Genomic DNA, 22,898 nt, shown 5'->3' on the forward strand with positions numbered 1-22,898 from the left:
TTTTTCAAATATGCACAATACAGGGCAGCCAGTCAGAACAGGATTACACAATTACTAAAAATAAATTACGACTGTTTTTGGTATGTAAAATCACACAAATGTTATTAGTAGACCTCATGGAAAAGAACAATATACAAAAAACTACAGTATACGGGCCATTTAAGCATAAACTTTTACATCAAAATGTCTTTAAAACTATAAAAAGCATACATTCAGTCGGATATGTCCAGATTTTTGACTGAATTTTGAATAAAGTGCTGAAGTAACTGTCATTCTCTTACAAATCTATTACAAGTTGAAGTCGAAATTCAGATTTGTGCCTTGGTATCTGTGGTTCGCTGATTTTTATTTTGCTTCTATGTGTCAAAACACTGCAAAACTGAAACCTTGAGATCACATTATACAAAGTAAATGGATAAAATGATTCTGATATTCAGATAGCATGTACATGTGTGCGTGTTTGTGTTTGTGCGTTATAAGCTGAACGTTAAAAGTGCAGTCGGAAGTGCACAAGGCCTCTGCTGGTCCGACTGGCCCCTCCATCTCAACAGCAAGCCTTTGTGCTCCTGCCAGCAACAGCAAGGCGAGTGGAGAAGGCCTTTTTTGTCTTCCTTTTCTTTTTTCCGGCTCTCCTCCAAATGTTTGCTTAAAAGTCAAGATGGGGGAAACCTCAGAGGCTTGGTCTTGGCAATGACGAGCTGATATGGTCCAAAACGAGCCAAATCCCCCAACAAAAACTTCTTCCAGATGTGACAGAGCTGCCTCCTACACCCCATCTCCCTCACCACACCTCCCTCTCCCTCTTTCTCTCTCTCTCTCTCTGGCAAACACAAGCCCATGCACGCAATTCAATACAGCTTATGCACACTGAAAAATGTAATGTGCTGAATTTGCTTGATTTAAATGTGCGCATCATTTGCACATAAGTAAAATATATTACATCAACAGTTTTGTCTTTCAGTTAGTTTCCCTTTGACAATGATTGGGTTGATACTATATTTTATTAATTTGGGATTTAAATAGAATCTGAATAGAATCTGATTTACACAGTAAATGTGTACACAGTCAAGACATGCCCAGTGTCTTAAGTCCAGTTTACTTCTTTGTTTTTGCACTGGAGCTACAGTCTAAAGTAGGGCTGGGCAATTAACTGAATTTTATTTTCAATTAGAACTTTGGCTTCCAACGATTATGAAAACAAGATAATTGAGATAAAATGATTATTGTGCTGCATTCCTTTTCACAATGATGCTCTCATTTTGTCTGCATTATAAATCCAGCGTGCCCCTTTCCTTTCTAGAGGTGCACTTTCATCCCTACCTAAATGCCCAAACTAATTTATTTTGGTCCAATTTATTTTTATTTATTATTTTTATATTCGTTTAGTAGTTTTCAGTGGGTTGTAAAAGTCCACTACAACACAGTTGATCTTATTTATTTTGATCTTGTTTATTTGTATTTATCATTTTTATTTATTTAAATGTACATATGCATATACTATATATTATTTATCTTATTATTATGTTATTAGTTATTCAGTTATTTTATCTATTTTTCCAGTTGCAATATATTTAAAGTTCAAGGAAATCCACTGCTGAAAAGTTTTTTTTTTGTAAAGTTCAATAAATGTATGATATTTTCAAAGTCAACAAGTAATCGTGTTAAATAATCATGACCTTAATATTGACCAAAATTATTGCCTTAATTTCTTGCCATAATCAAGCCTCCCTAGCCTAAAGTAGTATGTAATGAAAGCGTATACACCACCACAGAGTATTGTGTGAACTGTATGCCTATATTATCACATACTTCCTTCAAATCGTGCCAAGTAAGTAATTTAAAATCATGGACAAAAGTACAGAAATAAAATCAGGCTTCAATGTAGCAGCACTTTTAGTTATGCAACATATGGATGGAATTTTCAGTCAACTTGTAAGGCATTATTTTAAAAAAATGATCAAATAATACCCCCACAAATAAATAAAAATAAAAGTAAAAATAAATAAATAATATAATAAGTGTGAGCTACAGGCTGCCGCACACCAGATGTGTCGGCTGGATGTCGCTAGATCACCAGATCCCACTGAGAATCTCTCTATTGAGTACTGTATTCAATCCAGGCCACAAATCCATAGGGGGTGACTTGTGACTGAGAAAAGTGTCATTATGATAAGCAAACAAATGCCGAGCGTCGGTTTCCATCTCAGCGAATGAGTTATACTTCGTAATATTTGTTAAGCCTGAGTGAAGATGGACCAGCTGGACCAGCGTGCGGTAGCCTTTAGCCGGCTGCAGTAGTCTTTCAGTAGTCTTTTCTTTGGACTAAAGTCCAGTCTCCCAAAAGCTTCTTAGTGTTAATGATAATCTAAACTGATAGAGAGAGTGTTGAGTGTAATGCTCACTTTGCCTTTGCTTTCTGGAAACAGAGCACAGAAAAGAAACTCTTACCAAAATATAAGACACAGACTATTCATGGTCCTTCACTAGGAGGATGCATAATGTCAGAGAGAAGCTAATTAACAAATAACAAATTTTCTAAACTTTTGTGACTAATTGAATATTCCAAAACTTGACACCACATATTCAAGTCTATTTGAGATACAATTTTACAATTCAGACACAATATGAAGCAAATGTATGATGAAATAGGAATGTAGTTTGTATAATGTAGGTACTTTTAAGCTTTGATTGTTTGGTAGCTACTTTGTAGTTCCAGTGCAAAACTAAAGAAACAAACTTCAGACACTAAACTTGTCTTAACAACACGTAGGGTACTGCTGAAAACTACATACACTGGATTTTTCTCTAAGCTATCTCTTCAAAGTGATACGTCTCTCAGCAGAGAATGCCCACATTTCACCGGGGCCATTTTGATAAGCCCCATTGACAGAGCTCTGTGCTCTCTTTTGTTAAAAAAACAGTCTTCTTTTTTAAAGAACCGATTGTTAAGAACAAAACTGCTTAACTCCCACTCTAGGCCCGGTCAGAGCTTACTTGCAAAGACATAACACTTGGCCATATGCTGTAGTATATGTTTGGAGCCATGTTTACCCAGTATCTGTTTTCTTGCCCTCTCTGACTGAATCCCAAGGGAAGTACAGTTTTATGCACTCTGAGGAGCAGGCGCTGCTAGCATTTAGCTGCTGAAGCTAAAAATATCATGTGTTGCAGAAAGGTGGAAAAATACAAATATTGTCTGGAGAGAAGGCAGGCTTAGGCCTACACATCTCCGGCCCCTTTCTGAGTGTGTGTGGCTATGAAGGACTTGTGCAGTAGCTCGTAGCTCCAAGTGTCCTTTCTCTCCCTCTCACCAAGGCAGCCTTTTCCATGCCCTGGCCTTGTGAATGGTACGTTTGTTTCACTATGTTTGCTGTCTAACCGCTGGCTCCAAAGCCTTATACACACACACACACACACACACACACACACACACACACTCACACACACACACACTCACACACTCACACACACAGTAATGCATCCACATCCACACACACACAAGAATACACGTATATGTTCATGCATGGGCACACACAGATACACTCTCAAAACACGTGTTTAAAACACGTGACAGATAAGACATTGAAAACTATTGAATGTTTTTATTTCCAAATATCCTATTTTATGTATTATTTAGGCCAATTATTATTCACCTAATTGCAATTAGTTGAAATGATCACATTTATTTGAGATGTTGGCAATTATTTAAGATGACTGCAATCATCTTCTGATGTCATTAGATTTCACAGCCATATTATATGGCAACAGGTTGAGCTGGGTTGAATCACACACATTTTCTAAATTGCTTATCCTGCTGGGTCACAGGGGGGTGCTGGAGCTGGATCTCAGCAGTAATTGGGCAGAAGGCAGGAAACTCTGCGGAAAGGTTGCCAGTCCATCACAAGGCAGACACATAGACATATACATTCACACACACACTCACACCTAGGCGCAGTTTGGTATATCCAATTGGCCTGACTGCATGTCTTTGGACTGTGGGAGGAAACCCATGCAGACATGGGGAGAACGTGCAAACTCCACACAGAAAGGACCTTGGTCGCTTGGGCGGGGAGTCAAACCCAGGCCCTTCTTGCTGCTTCTTGCACCACCATGCCATACATAAACAAAACAAAGCAGTAAATGGATTCATTTAGACACATCACGGGGCTCGTAAAAACAAAAAAAAATGACCTTCTAACTTGGTGCTCTAATATTTTTGAGGGCAGTGTGAATAAATAATGTTTGATTATTAATTAGCTAAGTAGCTAATTCTAACTTTTTAGCATGTGTGTTGGAAGAATGAGTGTTTTGCTCATATTTTCACTCTTGTGAAGAACATATAGTTTTACTCTATACCTAATTCTATGTAACTGCAGACATTTGTGTGAGTGTTCACAGTGATTCAACAGTACAACCAGTTTCAGCTACTGAGTAAACACAGCAAGAAAGTGACTAAACAGCCAATTTGGGGACTCTACACTTGTATTTTAGAAGTTGCAAACAATAAATAAGAAAAGGCAATTCAGTTATTTGTTGCTTATTTAATTATTTATATGACAATTAATCATCAGCTAAAATTTTATGATTGTGTCAGACTATACGAATAAGAAAAGTTTTTAGTGTTTCACTTTAACAACTGAACGGGGAACAATACAAATTAATTATTATTATTATTATTATTATTACTATTATTATTATTATTATTATTATTATTATTATTATTCAGCACTATTGCAAAAATTATATGTGTTTCACTTTTTTAAAAAGTTATTAAAATTATCAGGTAATGAAAGAAACATCAAACAGCAAGTTTCATTGCATTAAAATGCCATAAACTGGTTCTGTCCAATCCTGCCCAATCTGGCAACCATAAACAAGTTCCTGGCTCTGTTTTTTTTAACAGCAGTGAATGGTACAGAAAGCAGAGGAAACAGCTTAAGCATCATCTTAAAAACAAAAACAACTTTTTATTCAATTCATCAGTGAACGCAAGGTGATTAAAGTTCTAAAGCCACTCAAAAGCAATTTTATAACAAAGCATGCACTAAACTCAGCAATGTCACCTTTATAATTTACTACAGCTCTAGACAGCTAGCTAGCACAATCTAATTTAATTTCTATATTAAATGCAATTTAGATTGTGGTAGCTAGTTAGCAATGCACTGCATTAGGAAACATTCAGGAGTATACAGGAGTACATATAGTTAGGAAATGTGTCTTGCAGGCTGTGCCAAATCCCAATCACCAAAGAGTCCAGTGTGCAGAGCTGGTGACTGTATCCAACTGGAATTTGGGTTGATAAACAAACATTTGTTTCCTCACAAAAGTGTGTGGGCTCATAAAAGTGGTAAATGTGTTAGTTTTTTGAATGGCTTTTCCATTTTCTAATATTTTAATTACTGAACTCTCGAAGATTATTGAATATCATCAAATATTTGTTGCAGCCCCAAACATGTTGTGCCACTTTTAACACAAAATGTGTTTAAATATATGAGCAATATAACAATAAATAAAACAGTGTGCTGTTATTTAACCCCTTAAATTGCTGGGTCCAAATTTTTATAACTCAAGAATAACTTAGACAGTTCGCATGATAGACCATTCAGTTACTGAATAATAACCATGAGGACATAACAAACCTGGAATTTTAACGGACTAACGTAACATTTTATTTAGTGTATCATATACCCATACTGTCACTGTCACTATTAGACAACTACAAAAATACAAAATTAGCAATAAAATAAAAATTAAACTACTTCAGTTAGTGGGCTGTATACATATGTTTGCCCTTTACAGTATACCAATGAGACTATAAAAAAGGAAAGTGCTCTATTCCTCAAAAGGGAAAATGGGGAAAAAAGAGAAGTATGGTATAACTACAGCGCTTGGGAATTTTAAACAGGGGAAAATTGGCACTAGAGCGCATCTCATAGCTCCTAAATTCTGCAAGCCACTTTTCCTGCTGCTGGAAAAAACCTTTCAGTTTAATTTCAGCGGAAATATGGTGGAGCAACTAGAGATTACAGCATATTGGAATCTGCCTCACATCAAAAGTATGTTTTTAAAACAGTGGAAAACTGATGAAAATTTGCCGTTCTAGCAGAGAGCAGAAGATGAAAAATCAACTCTATTTTGAGCACAGACGACGTTACTGTATCTCTATCACTAATGTCACTTCTCTGGTGAACTTTCTTTATTCTTCTTCTACAACTACAGCTCTGAATGTGAGAAACCCCGAGCGTCCGTGGCTTACAAACTGGGCAACAAAAATCTGGGAAACGCACAGAGCCTCTGGAAAAATTAAAGAAAGAGAAGCCGATTCAATGTACTTTCCTGTTGTCAAAATGTCTGGTATGCAGTAGCCACAGACTCCAGCCTGATTGCTGAATCCACTGTAAACAGTCATGCTTGCTCTCTTGCTTCAATCAATAATAAACTCGAGGCAAGGTCACAATCCTCTAATAGAGCCCAGGATTCTAGGTGCCGCCAAACATGGATTGACGTACTGACTGATGGAGCCTGACCTTTTTACACTTCAGCACTGACTTTCCATGTGAGCTCGCTCACTAACAGAAGCACATTCTCTATTCATGCATAACCTTCCGAACATCCCAGCTAAACCGCTCATTGTGCGCTGCGTAAGAGGGCCTTACTTCAGTGTACAAATGCCCAGTGTTCAGCATTCAGTTATTTCCACAAACTGTAAAAATCTGAGCTTGCACAAATACACAAAGAAATCTTGCTACTATTCTCCACTAGCTTCTTCTTTTTGACTTTTTTTGAACTTCCATGAATAATTAGTGATACTGGATGACATTCTGTTGTCAGTACTAAAATACATATTTAATTAAGATTAAAACGTCTGTTGCACTAAGAAAGATAACTAATCAAAAATCTTTGAGTTCTACCAACTTTTCTTCTTTTACATTTACAGCATTTGGTAGATGTTTTTGTTCCTGAGCAGTTTGCAGTTTTACTCAGTTACAGAGGTAGACAAATGTAGTGTTAGGCCTCTTGCCCAAGGACACTTACTGGTATAGGGTGGTGTGCTTGCCTATGGAGGGAATCAAATCCCAGTGTGCTGAGTAGAGGCAAGTGCTATAACCCATTACACCAACTCTTACATTAAAATAAATAAATAAATAGAAAGATAGACACATATTGTCACCGTCAGAACAAAACCATTTATTTCCAAAATGGTAAAAAAGGAAAAAGATTTTTTCCAAGTATCTATTGGTCCGCTCATCATTAAATTTTAACACAAAGCAAAAGGTAACCAGAGATTAAAAAATCATGCAAAAAAGTGAAGAACAACAGTGGAGGTTTTTGCACAACAGTGAAAATAGGTATATCTAGCACATACCTTGTATCTCCACCTTTGTTGTTTACTATAGTTTTTGGATTGATAAAGATGAGCCATGATATTTGTTCACTATGGTGTTCTGAGTTTTGAACTTCGCAGTCACATCAAATCTAATATAATAAAATCTACTGATACAATTTTTTATAACATATGCTAAATATGATGTTATTAAAAATCTGTATAGTTGACTCAACCCAGGACGATATCTTGGCAGAGAAATTTAGAATGAACTGTTACATATTGCTCATCAAACTTCATTTTAAGAAAGAAATGCTTATTTAGATTCTAGAAACAAATTATGCTCTGACTTGTTAAAGCTTTTTGATTAATGAACATGACAAAATTAGTCATTCAAAAGTAACATTTGGGAAAAAGTTAACAGTGGGTGGTAATTCAAGCACAAGGTCAGGCATTTCACAATAATCAAAGCAGGAGCTCATGTACTTTATTTACTGACATACCCAATGAGGACACTAACAATATGCTGCCCATTGGAAGTCTGGGAACATGTTGCTTTCTTTTAAAAAAAATCCAAATAGTTAAGTAACAAAAATGTACTTCCAAAAGCTTCCTTTATAGAAAACATCTATAGTGGTTGGCTAAATGATGATTTGACAGTTTGAGCTGTCAAGGGAGAATAATGTTAACATTAAAATCTGGATTTAATACAAACTAAAGTTAGAGCTACCGCATAAAGCCCTCATCCATATGCAAAGCAGGGCTGAACACAATAAGATGGCTGCGTCTGTCAGGCTGTGTCCCCATAGGTCCTGCAGCAGCCACCGTGGACTCCAGTGGGAAAGAAGAGTACATCAGGATCCAGGGCCTGCTTTTGCAATACAATTAGAGCACAGCAACTGGAAAGATATGGACTCGAAATGACACAGAGTCATAAAACCACAGAGAGCTGAAAGATTGTTTTCTTTTGTTCTTTTGTTTGAATTCTTTAGACACCTCTGGGATCAGTCATCAAAAAAAAGCTAGCAGTGCTCCAAGTTGAGATACAGATACTCAGCCTGGCTTTGTGAATTAAACTGCAAAGTCCTCTAACGTTCTCTGAAAGTATGTTAACCCAAAATGCTTGTTGTACACCATATGTCAATAAACCCGTAGCCTGGGAAAATAGCATCCTGCTACAGAGGAACAGCTGTGTACAAGGCTTTTCACGAACATGGAAAGCCATGAAGCCATTAAAACAACCTCAGCTCCTTGACCACCACCCATGGGGACAGAATTTCCTCATTTCTTTGCATTCTTTACCTTGAAACACACCAAACAGCTCTTGGTAGCTAGACAAGCAAGGCAACAATTACACTCTCCTGTTAATCTGTATGAAGAACTGTGCATTTATCCTCCTTCAAATACCATAAAGCAACATGACACACAGCTGTAAAAGCACCCATTAAACTACACTTCACATTTCATGTGCATTGCACTGGCACACTCTTACTCCTCTAAACCTTCTCCAACTGCAAAAATAACCTAATATACCTTCTGATACAATTTTTATATTGATATACTGTAACAGTAGAGTGTGATTTTCATTCTTGAGGATCCTTTGAACAGCTCAAGTTCTGCTCGTATCCTTCCTTTGCCCCTAGTGTAGCTCCAGCTTGCCATGTCACTAGCTTCTGGTTTCCTTGTAAAATATAATTGAACCTCACATTGACATCACACTTTCCTCCCCACAAACCACCCATGCTGGAGAGAAGGAGCTGGAGTAGAAAGGCACAGATCAAAGCTGCACAGAAAGTTTCACATATAATTCAGAATAGAACTTCAGTGGCTTCCAAACCCAATTCAGGGCAAGTGGCCGGCTTCACTCTACAACAATTCGGAAAGCTATGGGTTATAGTACACCATAAGGAATATCCACGTTTTTCAAACTGATTAAACTGTCAGTGAAAAACAAATGATCAATCCACTCAGTTAACTTCACATGAACATGTGCATAATCTGTATTACAATGATTTAACTAGCTCAACTGAGACTTAAGCCTGAAAAAGGAGACACAGTGACATTGATACAAAGCACCACTCTTATGCAGTATTAAAAGCAACCAGAGCTGCACGATTTCCCATTAAAATCGGTTTTATTTTAACAACGTTACGTACCTAATATTTTTAATAGGGGCTTCTAGTCAACTAATATTTCATCTGTAGTTCATCTTTCAATTCGTCATCATCATTTTTTACATGCAATTTTGCTGTTTTATGCTTTTTTGTTGTTTGAGTAGAGCCATGTTGCTCTTTTGTTCAAATCTGTGACACCAATTTGCCACCATTTTCCCCAATAAAGCAAAAACTGTCTTCAAAAGAGAAAAACAAAAAAAACAAAAGTGTATAGCATGTATAATATATATTATTTATAAATAACCTTTCACTTACAACAAGGTGTGATAAATAACATTTAAAAAAAACTACCACCACTTTGGTTTTGGTTGTAGCTCTTGGCTAAAGGAGCTTTGCACAACAATAACTTTTCATCAAACTGAGGTCATGATAAAATCTCCACTCTCTCGACAGCATTGCGACAGCTCATTTCAATGATTCTGAGTGAGAGATACTCTACGAGTAAGAAATTACACCATGCTTTTGCTACTGACAACTGCAAACTCCAAGGGTTAATCAGTGGCATCATTATTGTCCTTAAGTTGGTACCATAGTCTACATTTGATTTAATCAAGGCCATGGGTTTGCACAGTGTTTTCCCAAAAAGTTCAAAAATGTATCATGAATACAAAAACACAAAAGATTTATAGTTTATACTGTAGAAGAAAAAAAAAATCTTACTTGGATTTACTTGGGACTTCACAGACCCTGACAGGTACAGCAGAAGTGGTAATGGAAAGAGCATCTTCCAAGGGTGGTTCATCTCCAGTAGAAACCAAGCCTTCATTCCTGAGGAAGAGAAGACAGACAAAACCAAATGAATGGAGGGAAAAGTATATAATGACACTAGGAACAATTCAATTCCAAACTTTATTACTCAAGTACTGTGAGTGCTTTCTCAGAACAATGACATTAAAGTCATGAGATAAATGGAACGGCAAAACAAACACTTTTTACTGAAATCATGATTTTACGTAGGCCAATAAAGATGCATTAATTGCCTGCAGAGGCTGGTGGAGTTTCCATTCATTCATCACCCCATAGCCAAGTGAGCTGTGCTTCTCAGAACAAAATGGTGGGAACAATTTAATTGACACAGAGCGCTATGGACCAAACTGATTAATTACCTCAGTCCAGAAAACCATTTACGAGATATGTAGATTTACTGCCCTTCATAGACGGACCATCATTGAACTATGTTCAGCTCAAAAAATGGAGCTGGAGATGTAGTTAGGCGTAGGAAAATAATACAGTTATACCCGGTAATACAAGAAATAAAATTCCAACTTTGAGTGCCATCAAAATATTATATGAAGACAGTCTTGTAAATGCTATTTTTTATGTTGCATTACAAATGTGTTGGCTAAGAGTGCTTGGCATTAAAAATAAAAACAAACTAAGCAGGGGACATGGACCAAGGCGCCTGACAGTGACTCAGACATTACCTCAACTGGACACTGCTCACTGTGCCAACATGAGCAACCATTTCAGCCAACGTGTCCGGCTATTTCGCCAAATCAGACAAATTATGGATGCACCGCCATGATACACAAACTGTTTATGTAGACTAATTATTTTCATCAAAAGTCTGGAAATCTGCTTTATAAAGATCCATAGAATGACAAAAGAAGTGAGCAACACATATGTCTCCAGATCAAAATGCTAAATAATGCAAACATTTAAAGGCTATATGTGTTACGAGGAACCAGCAAAATTCCAACTCTAGTATTGTAATTTGAATTGTAACAATGATGTGCTCGACTGAAGACAAAGAAAATGTCCCCTCAACTGGAAATTCCTTGTCTGAAAGTTGTGATGGTGTTCTCAACTCTGAGCAAAGCTTATTACATCAAATCAACATGGCTGCTCACACCGTCAATAATAATAATCATGTTGCTACTTTTAAATGCGATTTGCTTTAGATCAGTCAACATGCTGACACAGTAGTCGGTTAAACTACAACACTGACCGTAAGTATCACTGTTTTGAGAAGGTTAAAATTATCACTCATATCACTAACATTAGCTTGCTAGTTTGATGCTAACAACACTTGATTTCAGGAAAGAGTCCATGTTCTTTCTGCACATTGTCGCTTGAACACACAGAGGTGAAAAATAACGCGTCTCACAGCTCTGACTTCTGTGCCAAGTTCTTTAAACCATGTTTAACAAAATTCTCACATTAATGTGTCTTAATGCCTTATATTCCCTGGCTAATTACATCCTAAAGCTTTTTTTTTCAATAATTACATGAATAGTAGGGGTGGGTGATATGACAAAAGTATAACATTGTTATACTTCAAGACATTTTCACAATGAATATGTAAATATTTTAAAATACAACACATTTGTTGGAACAGGCAAATAGAGGTTTTCTTACAACCCTATTTCCAAAAACGTTGGGATGCTGTGCAAAATGTAAATATAAAGGGAATGCAATGATGTGCAAATCAATGAAATGCTGCATTTAACTGAAAATAGTACAAAGACAACACATCAAATGTTGAAACTGATAAGTTTTATTGTTTTTTGAAAAATATATGCCCATTTTGAATTTGACGCCAGCAACACATTGGCACTGGAGTTGTATAATGCTAAAAAAAAAAACACCTGATGGAACATCTCACTACTAATTAGGTGTACTGGCAAAAGGTCAGTAACATGATTGGGTATAAAAAAGAGCATCTCAAAGAGGCTGAGTCTTTCAGAAGTAAAGATGGGGAGGGGTTCACCACCCTGAAAGACTGAGTGGACAAATAGTGCAACAATTGAAGGATAACTTTTCTCAATGTAAAATTGCACAGAACTCATCATCTACAGTACAGAAGATCATTAAAAGATTCAGAGAATCTGGAAAAATCTCTGTATGCCCTAAGGCAGCACTGCATTAAAAACAGACATAATTCTCAAGTAGAAATCATTGCATGGGCTCAGCAACACTTCTGAAAACCATGGTCTGTGAACACTGCTCGTCACTGTATCCACAAATGCAAGTTAAAACTCTATCACGCAAAGAAGAAACTTTATATAAATGAGGATCCAGAAACACTGCCACCTTCTCTGGGTCCAAGCTCATTTAAGATGGACTGAGGTGAAGTGAAAAAGTGTCCTGTGGTCCAAATCAAAATTTGAAATTCTTTTTGGAAATCATGAACACATGTCCTCCAGGCCAAAGAGAGAGACATCCTGCTTGTTATCAATGCACAGTTCAAAAGCCAGCATCCATGATGGTATGGGGGTGCATTAGTGCACATGGCATGGGTGACTTGCACATCTGTGAAGGCATCATTAATGATAAATAATATATACAGGTTTTGGAGCAACATATGCTGCCATCCAGATGATGGCTTTTTCAAAGAAGGCCTTGATTATTTCAGCAACACAATGCTGAAACTAAAGATATGAACAAGGAGACCCCGAACTGTTGAGCAACTTGAATTCTATGTCAAGTGACAATGGGAAAACATTTCACTTTCAAAACTTCAGCAATTGGTCTCCTCAGTTTGCAAATGCATAAAAAGTGTTGTTAAAAGAGGTGATGCAACACAGTGGTAAACATGTACCTGTCTCAACTTTTTTGAAATGTGTTGCTGGCATCAAATTAAAAATGGGCATATATTTTTCAAAAACAATGAAATTTCTCAGTTTCATTTGATATGTTGTCTTTGTTCTATTTCCAACTAAATATAGGGTTTAAATGTTTTGCACATTATTGCATTCTCTTTTTATCTACATTTTGCACAGCATCCCAACTTTTTTGGAAACAGGGTTATAGGAGCGAAGAATAAAAGCCTGGACCCAGTGTTTGTTCCTGGCCTTTTAGAGGGATTGAAGTATAGCTTCAGCTCATTTAAAATAGCTTTCACAGAGGAAAAAAATGATGCAAAATATCAAGTTGGATTTTCTTTAATGCATCAAGTTAATAACTCCTTTGTACCATAATGTTTATTTGCAAAATTGTACAAATGTCCACATCATCCTGTAATAGTTATCTCCTCAGACCCTGCATTTATCTACATACTCACATATTCACCTCTTGTAGCTCCTTTTACATTGGCCCCTTTTTGTCTAGTCTCATTCTTTATTCTATTTAAACTAATTTTACTTTAAATTTTGTTACTGTCTTTTGAACATATGTAATAGTTTGTACACCTATCTGGTCTGTTTAGTATGTTACATGTGTGCATTCACTAAGACAAATTACTCGCTTTTGTAACATACTTGGTAAAATAAAGTGATTCTGACTCTAATGCGTGCATAAAGCACGTCTTATGAAAGTATAAGGGCTTTTTTTAAGTTGTAAAGACCACGTCTCAAAATTTATTTCAATATAAAGTAAATTATGAGAGACAGATGCTAAACAGGATTATAAACAAGCATGGTGTTGTTTGTTATTGCAGTTTTACAGCCTTGTTTTCATGGTCTGGACATGCTGTTAATAGCGGCTTATGTAAGTCTACAAGGCACTATAAATAGGAAAACTACAGACTTGAATAGCATAGCTAACTGTGATGCTTTAAAGCATTTTTGTGATAGCTTTACCGTAGTATATTTCAGAATATATAACCCCAAACAGGGTCATTTTTGTAGTCTTTTGAATCATATAATGAATGGTGTTGTATGAATTCAATTTGAAAATGCATATGAAATAGCTGACACGAATCCCTAATCAACTACTAGACATCACATTAAGGATTCCAAGCACAGAATGTTTGCACAAAGCCCAGCAGCGTGTTTACGAGTGTTATATAAGTCCAGTGTAGAGGTTGAGAGTTTGAGGGACAACACAAACGTGGATCTCTGCTGGATAGCTCAGAAGAGTTTTTCCCCCCAAAAAAGTATTCATGAGCGGCCAAACACAACTTTCCTCACAGAGCTGCGTAGGAGTGCCCCATATATGAACATGCTGGAATCAGACTGTTTTTCTCTTTCTTTGGTGCCCTTCTAGTCAAACCCTCTAGTCCTTCAGATCTTTTAAAAAAAGAACTTTTTAAACCCCTTATACTACAGACTTTTTATTGAATAATTGAGCTTAATATGCAGTATTCAGTACCTACTGTAAATTAATTAGTAACTATTATTAATAAATATACAAGTTATGTAATTATGTCAAATGACAAATTAAACATACAATAATCATAATCAATATTAAACTCACTATTTTTTTTCTCCAGTCTGTTGAACATACTGTTCAATACCTGCGCAACAATGCAATACACAGACATTGTATTGTTACTCATCTCGTAATTACATAATTTAAGACTTAATTACACAATGAATTAGATTAAAAAAAAACAATTCTGTTACGTGGCCATAGATGGCTGTGGCATCACCCATTGTTTGATCTCTTGACAACAGGGTCAATGCAAATCAGGAGAATCTGCTTGTTTTAATGAACTACATAGCGCTGCAGTACTCAAGTCTGGTCTGAAGATTGCAAATTAACAGTCTTGGTCTTGTTTTGGTCTTAACATCATTTTGACTTAGTCTTGTCTTGGTCTTGGGGTAAAGTAAACCCAGAAATTTTTCTGGAGAACAGCTGAATGCAATGCCTCTGAAAGTGTTACCTGGAAACTGGAACTTTTTTCCTATCATCACTGAACATCAACAAAACCTGCAAACAGAATAACGGTTAAGATCCGGTTACGGACCTAATTGATCTTCATTAAAGAATTGCGAGACCTACAGCACAGAAACAGCCACTGTCTTAAAGTACATAGAGGGTAAAGACAAACTACAAAGGATGCAGGCTGCCAGTGGGTTTGTATGATTTAGCAGCGCTGGCATTTTAAAGTAATAAGATACAAGAGTTAATGTGTTTTTAAAGTGTTTTTGCTGTGATTAAAGGGTCATGCTAAGCAAGTATGCTACATTAAACCCCTGTACCAGGACTGAAATCACTGTAGCACAGACTTGGGTAGCTTACAGCTTTTATAAGACAGTGAAGAAATACAATATGTAACATAAGAAATATAATATTATTTAGATAAGAAAAATGACTTAATGAACAACAGTATTTGTTTAATGGTTTATCATAGCTTGGTGCTATTGGAGCATTTTTTCCAAGCTTCAGGTGAGGCTTGTCCAATCTGATCTGTTGTATGATGAACTTCAACACTTCCCAAAACTCAGCTTTACCCAGGTGGGGTCTGAGATCTACACTGAGTCCCCTTTTAAGTTCGCTTACATTTGGAACACAAAAAAGCACTGAGGTCATTTGCAGCTGGTTACCTTTCAGGTTCAATTTAACGGAACTGTGTTAAGTTCTTCTACATAGGAAATGCTCAAACACTCAAGTCTCTCAAGTCTTCAAAACTCTCCAACTCTATCACTCTGCTCCATACAGCCTCTTGTAGACCCATCCTATAATATGCTTTGTACCTCCAATAACAGCAGTGTCCTTGAGTTAACTTGTGAACTCGTCGGCAGAGGCCATACCACACAGAGAGAGCAGCAGCCATGACCTGGGTTATGAGGGACCCTCAATTACCCAGTATGGTGCATGTTAGGGTTACAGCACAGTGGGGAGAAGGTTGTACACCAGGCTGTTCTACCAGCACTTCCCACAAGGCATGCTTAGACTCTCACATAAATATTTTCACACAGCCTTGTGGTTCAAAGAGACCTTTTAAATCCATTAAACTACAGACTTATTATTCAGCTATTAATCTTACGGCATATTATATCATTATATCTTATATTATATTTATATCTTTATTGTCCCATCTTAAAATCCTTGAAGTAGGAAAATGTAAGAAAAAACAAAAAAAGCCCAAATTTAATATAATCACTACACTTCCAACAATCATACTGACTTGAGTAAATTTATTCTTGTCTTGTGCTAAAATAAGTTAAAATAAAGAAAGCTGTCTCTTTCCAAGTGAGACTGATAAAGTGAATTGTTCTTAAAAAAATAATCAACACACATTGCTTTGTAAGACATGATCTTACAAAATTAAAAATTAAATTTTATTACCTTAACATGCAATGATTTCACTTGCTAAGATTTTGTTTGCAGAATTATCCGGTAACAATTTTAAAGTATTCAGCAACTACAATGGAACTAATATGCAAATTCTGCAGTAATGAGAGTCAGGAACTGAAGTGTGGGCCCACATATAGACGTAGTTTGGTATAATCATGTGACGCATCATCAGCATTTTGACTGGCTGTTTAACAGAACCTGGGTCATGAAGTTGAGTCAGCTGCATTTGTTGTGGCTGAATTTTAAATGAGTTGAAAGTAAGTTGCAGGACCCTTATGCAACTTAAGAACATTTTGGTTTCAATGTAAGTTTTAAATTCAAAAACAAAGTTGCACACAACACATTCAGTTACTCCGTCAATTAGCTAAATTAGCAGCTTGTATTTTTTGACACATCATATTGCTCTCACTGTATAAAGTCATTTGCACTGGTATTAACATTTGCATCTCTGCAGCATTTTTATCATCTTTTTAGCATTTTTCAGGTATCATTGTAGTTATTTTTCTATGTCTATGTATAAATATTCTGTATACGTTAACCCCTTAAATGGTCAGGGCCCAAAATTTTATTATACACTTCTATAATCTAAGAATAGCTCGACCAGTTTGCATTGAAGTCCCTGTAGATACTAAATGATAAGTCTTACCATGTAATAAGTATGGGATTTTAAGGGGTTAAGCTTTTAAAAATGAATGTTTACATAGTCAGGACGGTTGTGCTAGATGCCTCTCTTATTCTGTCCTAAAGCACTGCAAGTTTATTGAGGACCATCTGCGGTTATGTAGTGTATTTTCATCCTTTGATTCTCAAAGGAATCTGCACTCTGTGTAAAATCAGGGGGCGTCAAGAGAGGAGAAAATAAATAATCTTGTTACGTAGATCATGTAAACGTCATGATACATTTCAAGTTTGCTACAGAACATCTTACATTATGCAACTTAAGTGTTTTTTTTTTTTACTAAAGCTGCATGAAAGTTTAATTGTGTAAAGAGGTTAAATCAACTTTGCACTCACAATAATAATATAAGTATACTTCATCTACAGAGAACACACTTCTGCACCCTTTAATGCACACTGTTTATTAGCTGAATCTAACATATAGGGAGAAATCTTTACATACTCTAATATAATATAAAACCTAATATAAAAGGTAGTCTATGCCAATGTTCTGGCATATTTTATTTTTTCCAATATGTTAAACTTAGCAAATAATTAGAAAGAGGATGTGTTAACTTTTAAAAAATCAGCAAGACTACTTCAAACTTTTGCATAGTAAATGTACAGCACATCACTTAAAAATGAAAAATTCCTTCAGTGAATTAAACATTTTGGTGCAATCCCTAAGACGTCTAAGAAGTATGCATTTCTCTTCTAATACATAAAATGAAGGCTGATGGACTGTGAATGGAATTCACATTCACCTCTGTTACTGTAAAGGCACAGAACCATCTGTCTTTGCTGTACCTGTTTCCATGGTTACACTGGCAAAGGACAAATATAAAAAATCTGGTCAGACTCAGCTTAAACTTACCAATTGCTTCAAATCCCTTACAGACATGAGCAAGAGGAACCTAAAATGGTCCATTTTGTCAAGAAATGTTTGCTTTGCTTTGTCAGAACTGTAACTATATTTGATCAAAACAGTAATCAAAGTAGTTAACAAAACTCTTGCTGTCATTACAAATTTTTCTTTTCTGTGCTGTATTCGTTTACGCCACGTGAAAGCCACACTGTGCGCAGAAACGGCTCTACCTATTAAGTGACATAAGTGGCTGCTTAGGGCCCCGCAGTCACCAGGGGGCCCCCTAACAGCTTTTAGGTAATTACTGTAAGTTACCATTATGTTGTCTAATAAGATGCCAGAATAAGGGGGAAAATGTCACTAGGTAATCACTAAACAGGAGAAAATAAGGAGAAAAAGCTAAAACATAAAGGTATATCTTGGTTTCATTTTGAGGTGTTAATTGTTATTCACTCCCTTTTTTGGCTTTTGGTCAGAAAACAAAAAGTTTTTTTAATATAATTTACACCACTTGCGGTAGTCATTGTTATCAGTTAGCCTCTAATTTTACAGTACATCAGCCAGCAAGCTAAGCTTTTTATATATATAAATATATGTATATATAAAATGTTTATTTATAAACGTTTGGATTACATTAAGACTGGTCCTTATACACCCAATAATTCAGCAAATCTGTTCCATTTTAAACAAACAAAATTACAGCACAAATACATAAACATGATGTGACAGTATACAGTCAAATAGACAGCTACAATACAAATAGGACACATTAAATAAGTTACTAACACTGATAACTAGAAACAATAGCTTGAGGCCTCGGAGGAAAAAATGTTCTCTCCACTTTTATTTTTAAATGATTGTAGGTCTGAGAGAGTGCCTAGGCACATGGGGGCACCCCAAAAAAGCCTGCAGCCTCCTTAGGGCCCCCAAAATGCTAGAGCTGGCCCTGATTGTGTGAACATTTCATGATGAACAAGTGGAACTGGTTCAAAATTGCCTGGAATAAAATCTTGTTAACGTACATTAAAGTTTTTTTTTCCTTCTGCTATAAAGATACCATTTTGGATGGTATTGTTGGGTCAAATAATTGTTGTGTGTGTTCATAAATCCAGGCCAGTCTGAACCCTCCCTCAGCCGTGGGCTGATTTGTATAAGTCCCTGAGTCATTCTCCATCCTGACAGCTGCTCTGAGCTTGCAGTGAGGGTTATGTACACACTGAGGTATTTCTCACAGGTATTTCTGTATGGCACAGTCACTCCACATACATACGCTTCTTATTCCCACACTAAAACACCTTTCAGATAAAGAATGAAAGCAGCAGTTCGTCCACGACCATACATATGGAAATAAGAGACCACTGAACTTAGTGTGTCTGTGTATACACAACAACAATTTAAATCTTTCAAAGATTATTTGATTTGTTTTTTTAAACACTGTGGCATTGGACTTTTTGCCAGTCTGCCAGGACTGTGCCTAATACGTTATGTTTCACTGAGCGATTTCACAAAATGGCAGATGGGAGTGATTTAGGAGCACATCGAAAACAGAGCCCACCAAGAGCAGTAACAAGAGACATCGCTTCAAAACCCGATAGTGCAGTAAGAAGCTTTCATGAGTAAACCAGCTAGATCAAGATGAAAAACGAAATCAGCCCTTTTTTCATCTTATAAAATTGAGCCTGCAATTTACTACACATCACTAGGCAGTAGACATGTATACTGCTGTGCAAAAGTCAGATTTATTTTTTTTATTTACTTCATTTATTTTACTTCTTGTCATCTACCAGGTCTTGCATGGTCGTTAAGGGTCCCATTTTCTCTTTATCTTTTAATAATTTTTTAAACTCCAGTTTTGTAAACTTTTTATTCAGGTGATTTATCTTCTACTTAATTTTTCTACTCCTGAGAAAAATTGGCCAAAAATGAGTAACTTCTACTTAATGGCCGTTTTGGCTCGAAATTAAATAAATGAAAGTTGGTCTCTGACATTTGTACATCATTGCTGCTGTAATGAAATCTCACGTCTTATTTATAGGATAAGTTCTTATGTTTAATTTACATTAGTGTATTAAGATTTAATACATATATATTGTTTTGATTTTCATGATATTTCACACAATGTGTGGTGTTTTCAAATGGTTTTAAAAATACCACCCCCCCTCCCCAGAAAAATGTGACAGGACAGCAAAAATATATATAGCCAGTTGAGAAAGATTTCTCCTGCTTGCCAAAATGTTTTTCCCCAAAAGGAGAACTCCACCAAACTATGATTTTTTTTCTTTTTTCCATGACTGCCTTTTCAATGCCTTTAATATTTTTGCATTTCCGCTCTACCTAAAAGCATAGCATGCTAACTAAACTTTACAACTTTAACATCATTATTTATCCCATTTTATGTCTGCAATAACTTGATAGGTTTTTGAATCCTATCTTCTCCACAGGACAGCATGCAGAAGCTGGATCGTAGCTAAGCCTTCTCCAAAACTACCATTACTCTGACATAAACAAGCACTTTGTGTAATAAGGCCTAGAATGTCACTACTGAAAATATCATTACTGAAAAGCAAACAAGAAATATGTTGGGGCGGAAACAATCAGCATTTCTAAGAAATGCCTCTTTAACACAACACCTCGGCAAACAGAGGACCAATGGTGCACTCCAAGGCCTTTCCCTCTAAGAAACCCTGCAATGTCAACAGTGGAGGATTTACCTGATCCAAAAACATAATACTTCCCCCTGAGTGCTGCATGGAGAAGAGAACAAGTACACAGTTCTCGCCCGCTGTGTGGCCGCTACAGTCAACATGGCTCTCACGCAAGTGGCAAAGAACAAGTTATGAAGTGTACAGGCTCTTCAGCAACTGCAGGCACATTTACTACAGTGATAAACCAATCAAGCCATAGTGTTATATCCAAACTTTGTAAAGTTAAGAGGTACATGTTTCACAAATATTAGGATGCGTATCCATACATGGGCACTTTGCCTGAAAAATGTATGACTAAGGAACAAAAGTAAATTTGGTACAAGCCTTGGGAAAAATCTCCAACAGGCTTTTTGTTCTATTGCATTTCACATAACCTTTGTAGTTACTTCTTAACTAACTTTTGATTGCCCAAGTGTAATCTCATCTTAGGTCTCTATAAGCAGCAGTAACTGTTAAAAGAGGGTTTCTGGAAGAAATGAAAAATAAAAAGGCGAGCAATGATCTGCTGCATGGGAGAGATTTGTTGCACAAGCATCATGACTTTCACAGTGAGGTCTGTACAGTTTCACTGGTGAATTGTGAGAGATGGTGACATTAGCAAATCCTGCTTTGTCACTTTTCTGTGGTTGTTTGTTCTGAAGGACACACATGAGTCAGGCCTTTGTGAAAGGAAAGATGCATCCCATTATCAATATCCCTTTAAACATGAGGCAAAACTCAAGACTTGCCTAATGTTGCTCAACACGTCAGATAAGAACCTCATAACAGCACTGCAGTAAACTCAATTGCTTTACTGAAACAAATAATCACCATGTCAAACACTTGGTTCGTGAGATATGTAGGCTTGGTCTTCTGTTAAAGAAGAAAAGTTTAAAGCAGTATAAAACAACCAGTCAACCAACCAAGCAGATGAAGCGGTGTGAGTTCATGGAGCATAAGGCTCCCAAAAAGAATCGATTCCTTGATTCCTGCCATTTGGAAATCGAGAGTCGACTCCATAGCCTTGGAATCGATTTCATACAATGAAGTTCAAGTTTTAGCTCACCAGCCTGCACGAGTTATTCTGTTGTCAATGTCTAGATGGACTGTCTTAAAATATGTTTTTCCACAACATCTACTCCAGCTATGGCTGTCACGATCATGAAATTTTAGCTGACAACTAACTGTAATATAAATAATTATAATATTTATTATTATAAATAATATTTATAGTCATTTCTTGTTCAGTAAATGGACCTAATACAGTACAAGTCTAACATGGCCAAACTGGCTAATTAGCAATCTTGCCATCTATCTTGTTTTGACTTGTAGCGAACACTGATTGTACTGTTGCAATGATACACTGTTGTGCCCACACAAAAATACACAAAAATACAGATGTCCACAGAATCATATATAGAGTCAAGTAAGTTAAAGTTAGATGAGAGTGAAAATAAAAAAACACAATCATTCTGCTAGCATACATGCTAAAAGTGATAGAATTAGCTACACAGCTAACAAATATACCAACATTACTCAGCACTGCCCTCTAAACATTTTTACGAACTTTCCTTTTCATAAACCCCATGATATCTTAATACATGCAATTACTGTTTTACTTAAATTTAATCACATCAACCCAGTACTGACCGTGGAAAATTATTGTAGTCCAAAAAAAGTACGATGATCTCAAACAACTGCGAAAAGGTGCTTATGTAGTAACTGTGGCAGCCCTAAATCCAGCTGTATTTTACTTCGGATAAAGTGGAAAGCAAGTAATGTAGCTAAAATGTTAACAGAGTAACAAAAAAATGTCTTCTAATCAATCAATACTGCCAGTACCAAACCATCTAACTACCTGCCTGAAGGAGCTGACAAAAGAGAATCAGGAAACACAGCCAGCCCTCGTTAGTCGGCTATGTGACTTTAGCTACGGTTAACTCCCCAAACTCCCCTGCGGTCAAATTTAATTAGCTGACACGGTACTTTCTGGCTTCGGAATCGAGACTGCAGTGTAGAATCGACTCTCTGAATCGAACGGCCCTGGTGGAGCAGGACAGGACAGGTATGATTTTGGGCTGACTGTTTGGAGCCTAACGTTAAATGTTCACACCTATTTTCAGCTTATTTAACTATTAAGAGTGCATTACGTAGCTATTTATACTGTCCTTATTAGGTTTACATGAATCAGGCAAGGAGTTGTGGTTTCCTATAAAAGCACATCAGTGTTT

The 22,898-nt window shown here is 36.5% G+C and overlaps 1 protein-coding gene across 2 annotated transcripts in view; it reads right to left on the reverse strand.

Annotated features, from left to right (window-relative positions):
* The window catches only part of ddr2a (discoidin domain receptor tyrosine kinase 2a), a 51,834-nt gene that overhangs the window by 21,233 nt on the left and 7,703 nt on the right, over window positions 1–22,898 (reverse strand). For both annotated transcript variants that reach the window (XM_036570675.1, XM_036570674.1), the window contains exon 2: window positions 10,159–10,266. In XM_036570675.1, coding sequence (XP_036426568.1) covers window positions 10,159–10,264 — 106 coding nt within the window. In that variant the 5' untranslated portion in view covers window positions 10,265–10,266. The remainder of the gene's footprint in view (window positions 1–10,158; window positions 10,267–22,898) is intronic.

This window comes from Colossoma macropomum, unplaced genomic scaffold (genome assembly GCF_904425465.1).
Source record: "Colossoma macropomum unplaced genomic scaffold, Colossoma_macropomum, whole genome shotgun sequence".
NCBI lineage: Eukaryota > Metazoa > Chordata > Actinopteri > Characiformes > Serrasalmidae > Colossoma > Colossoma macropomum.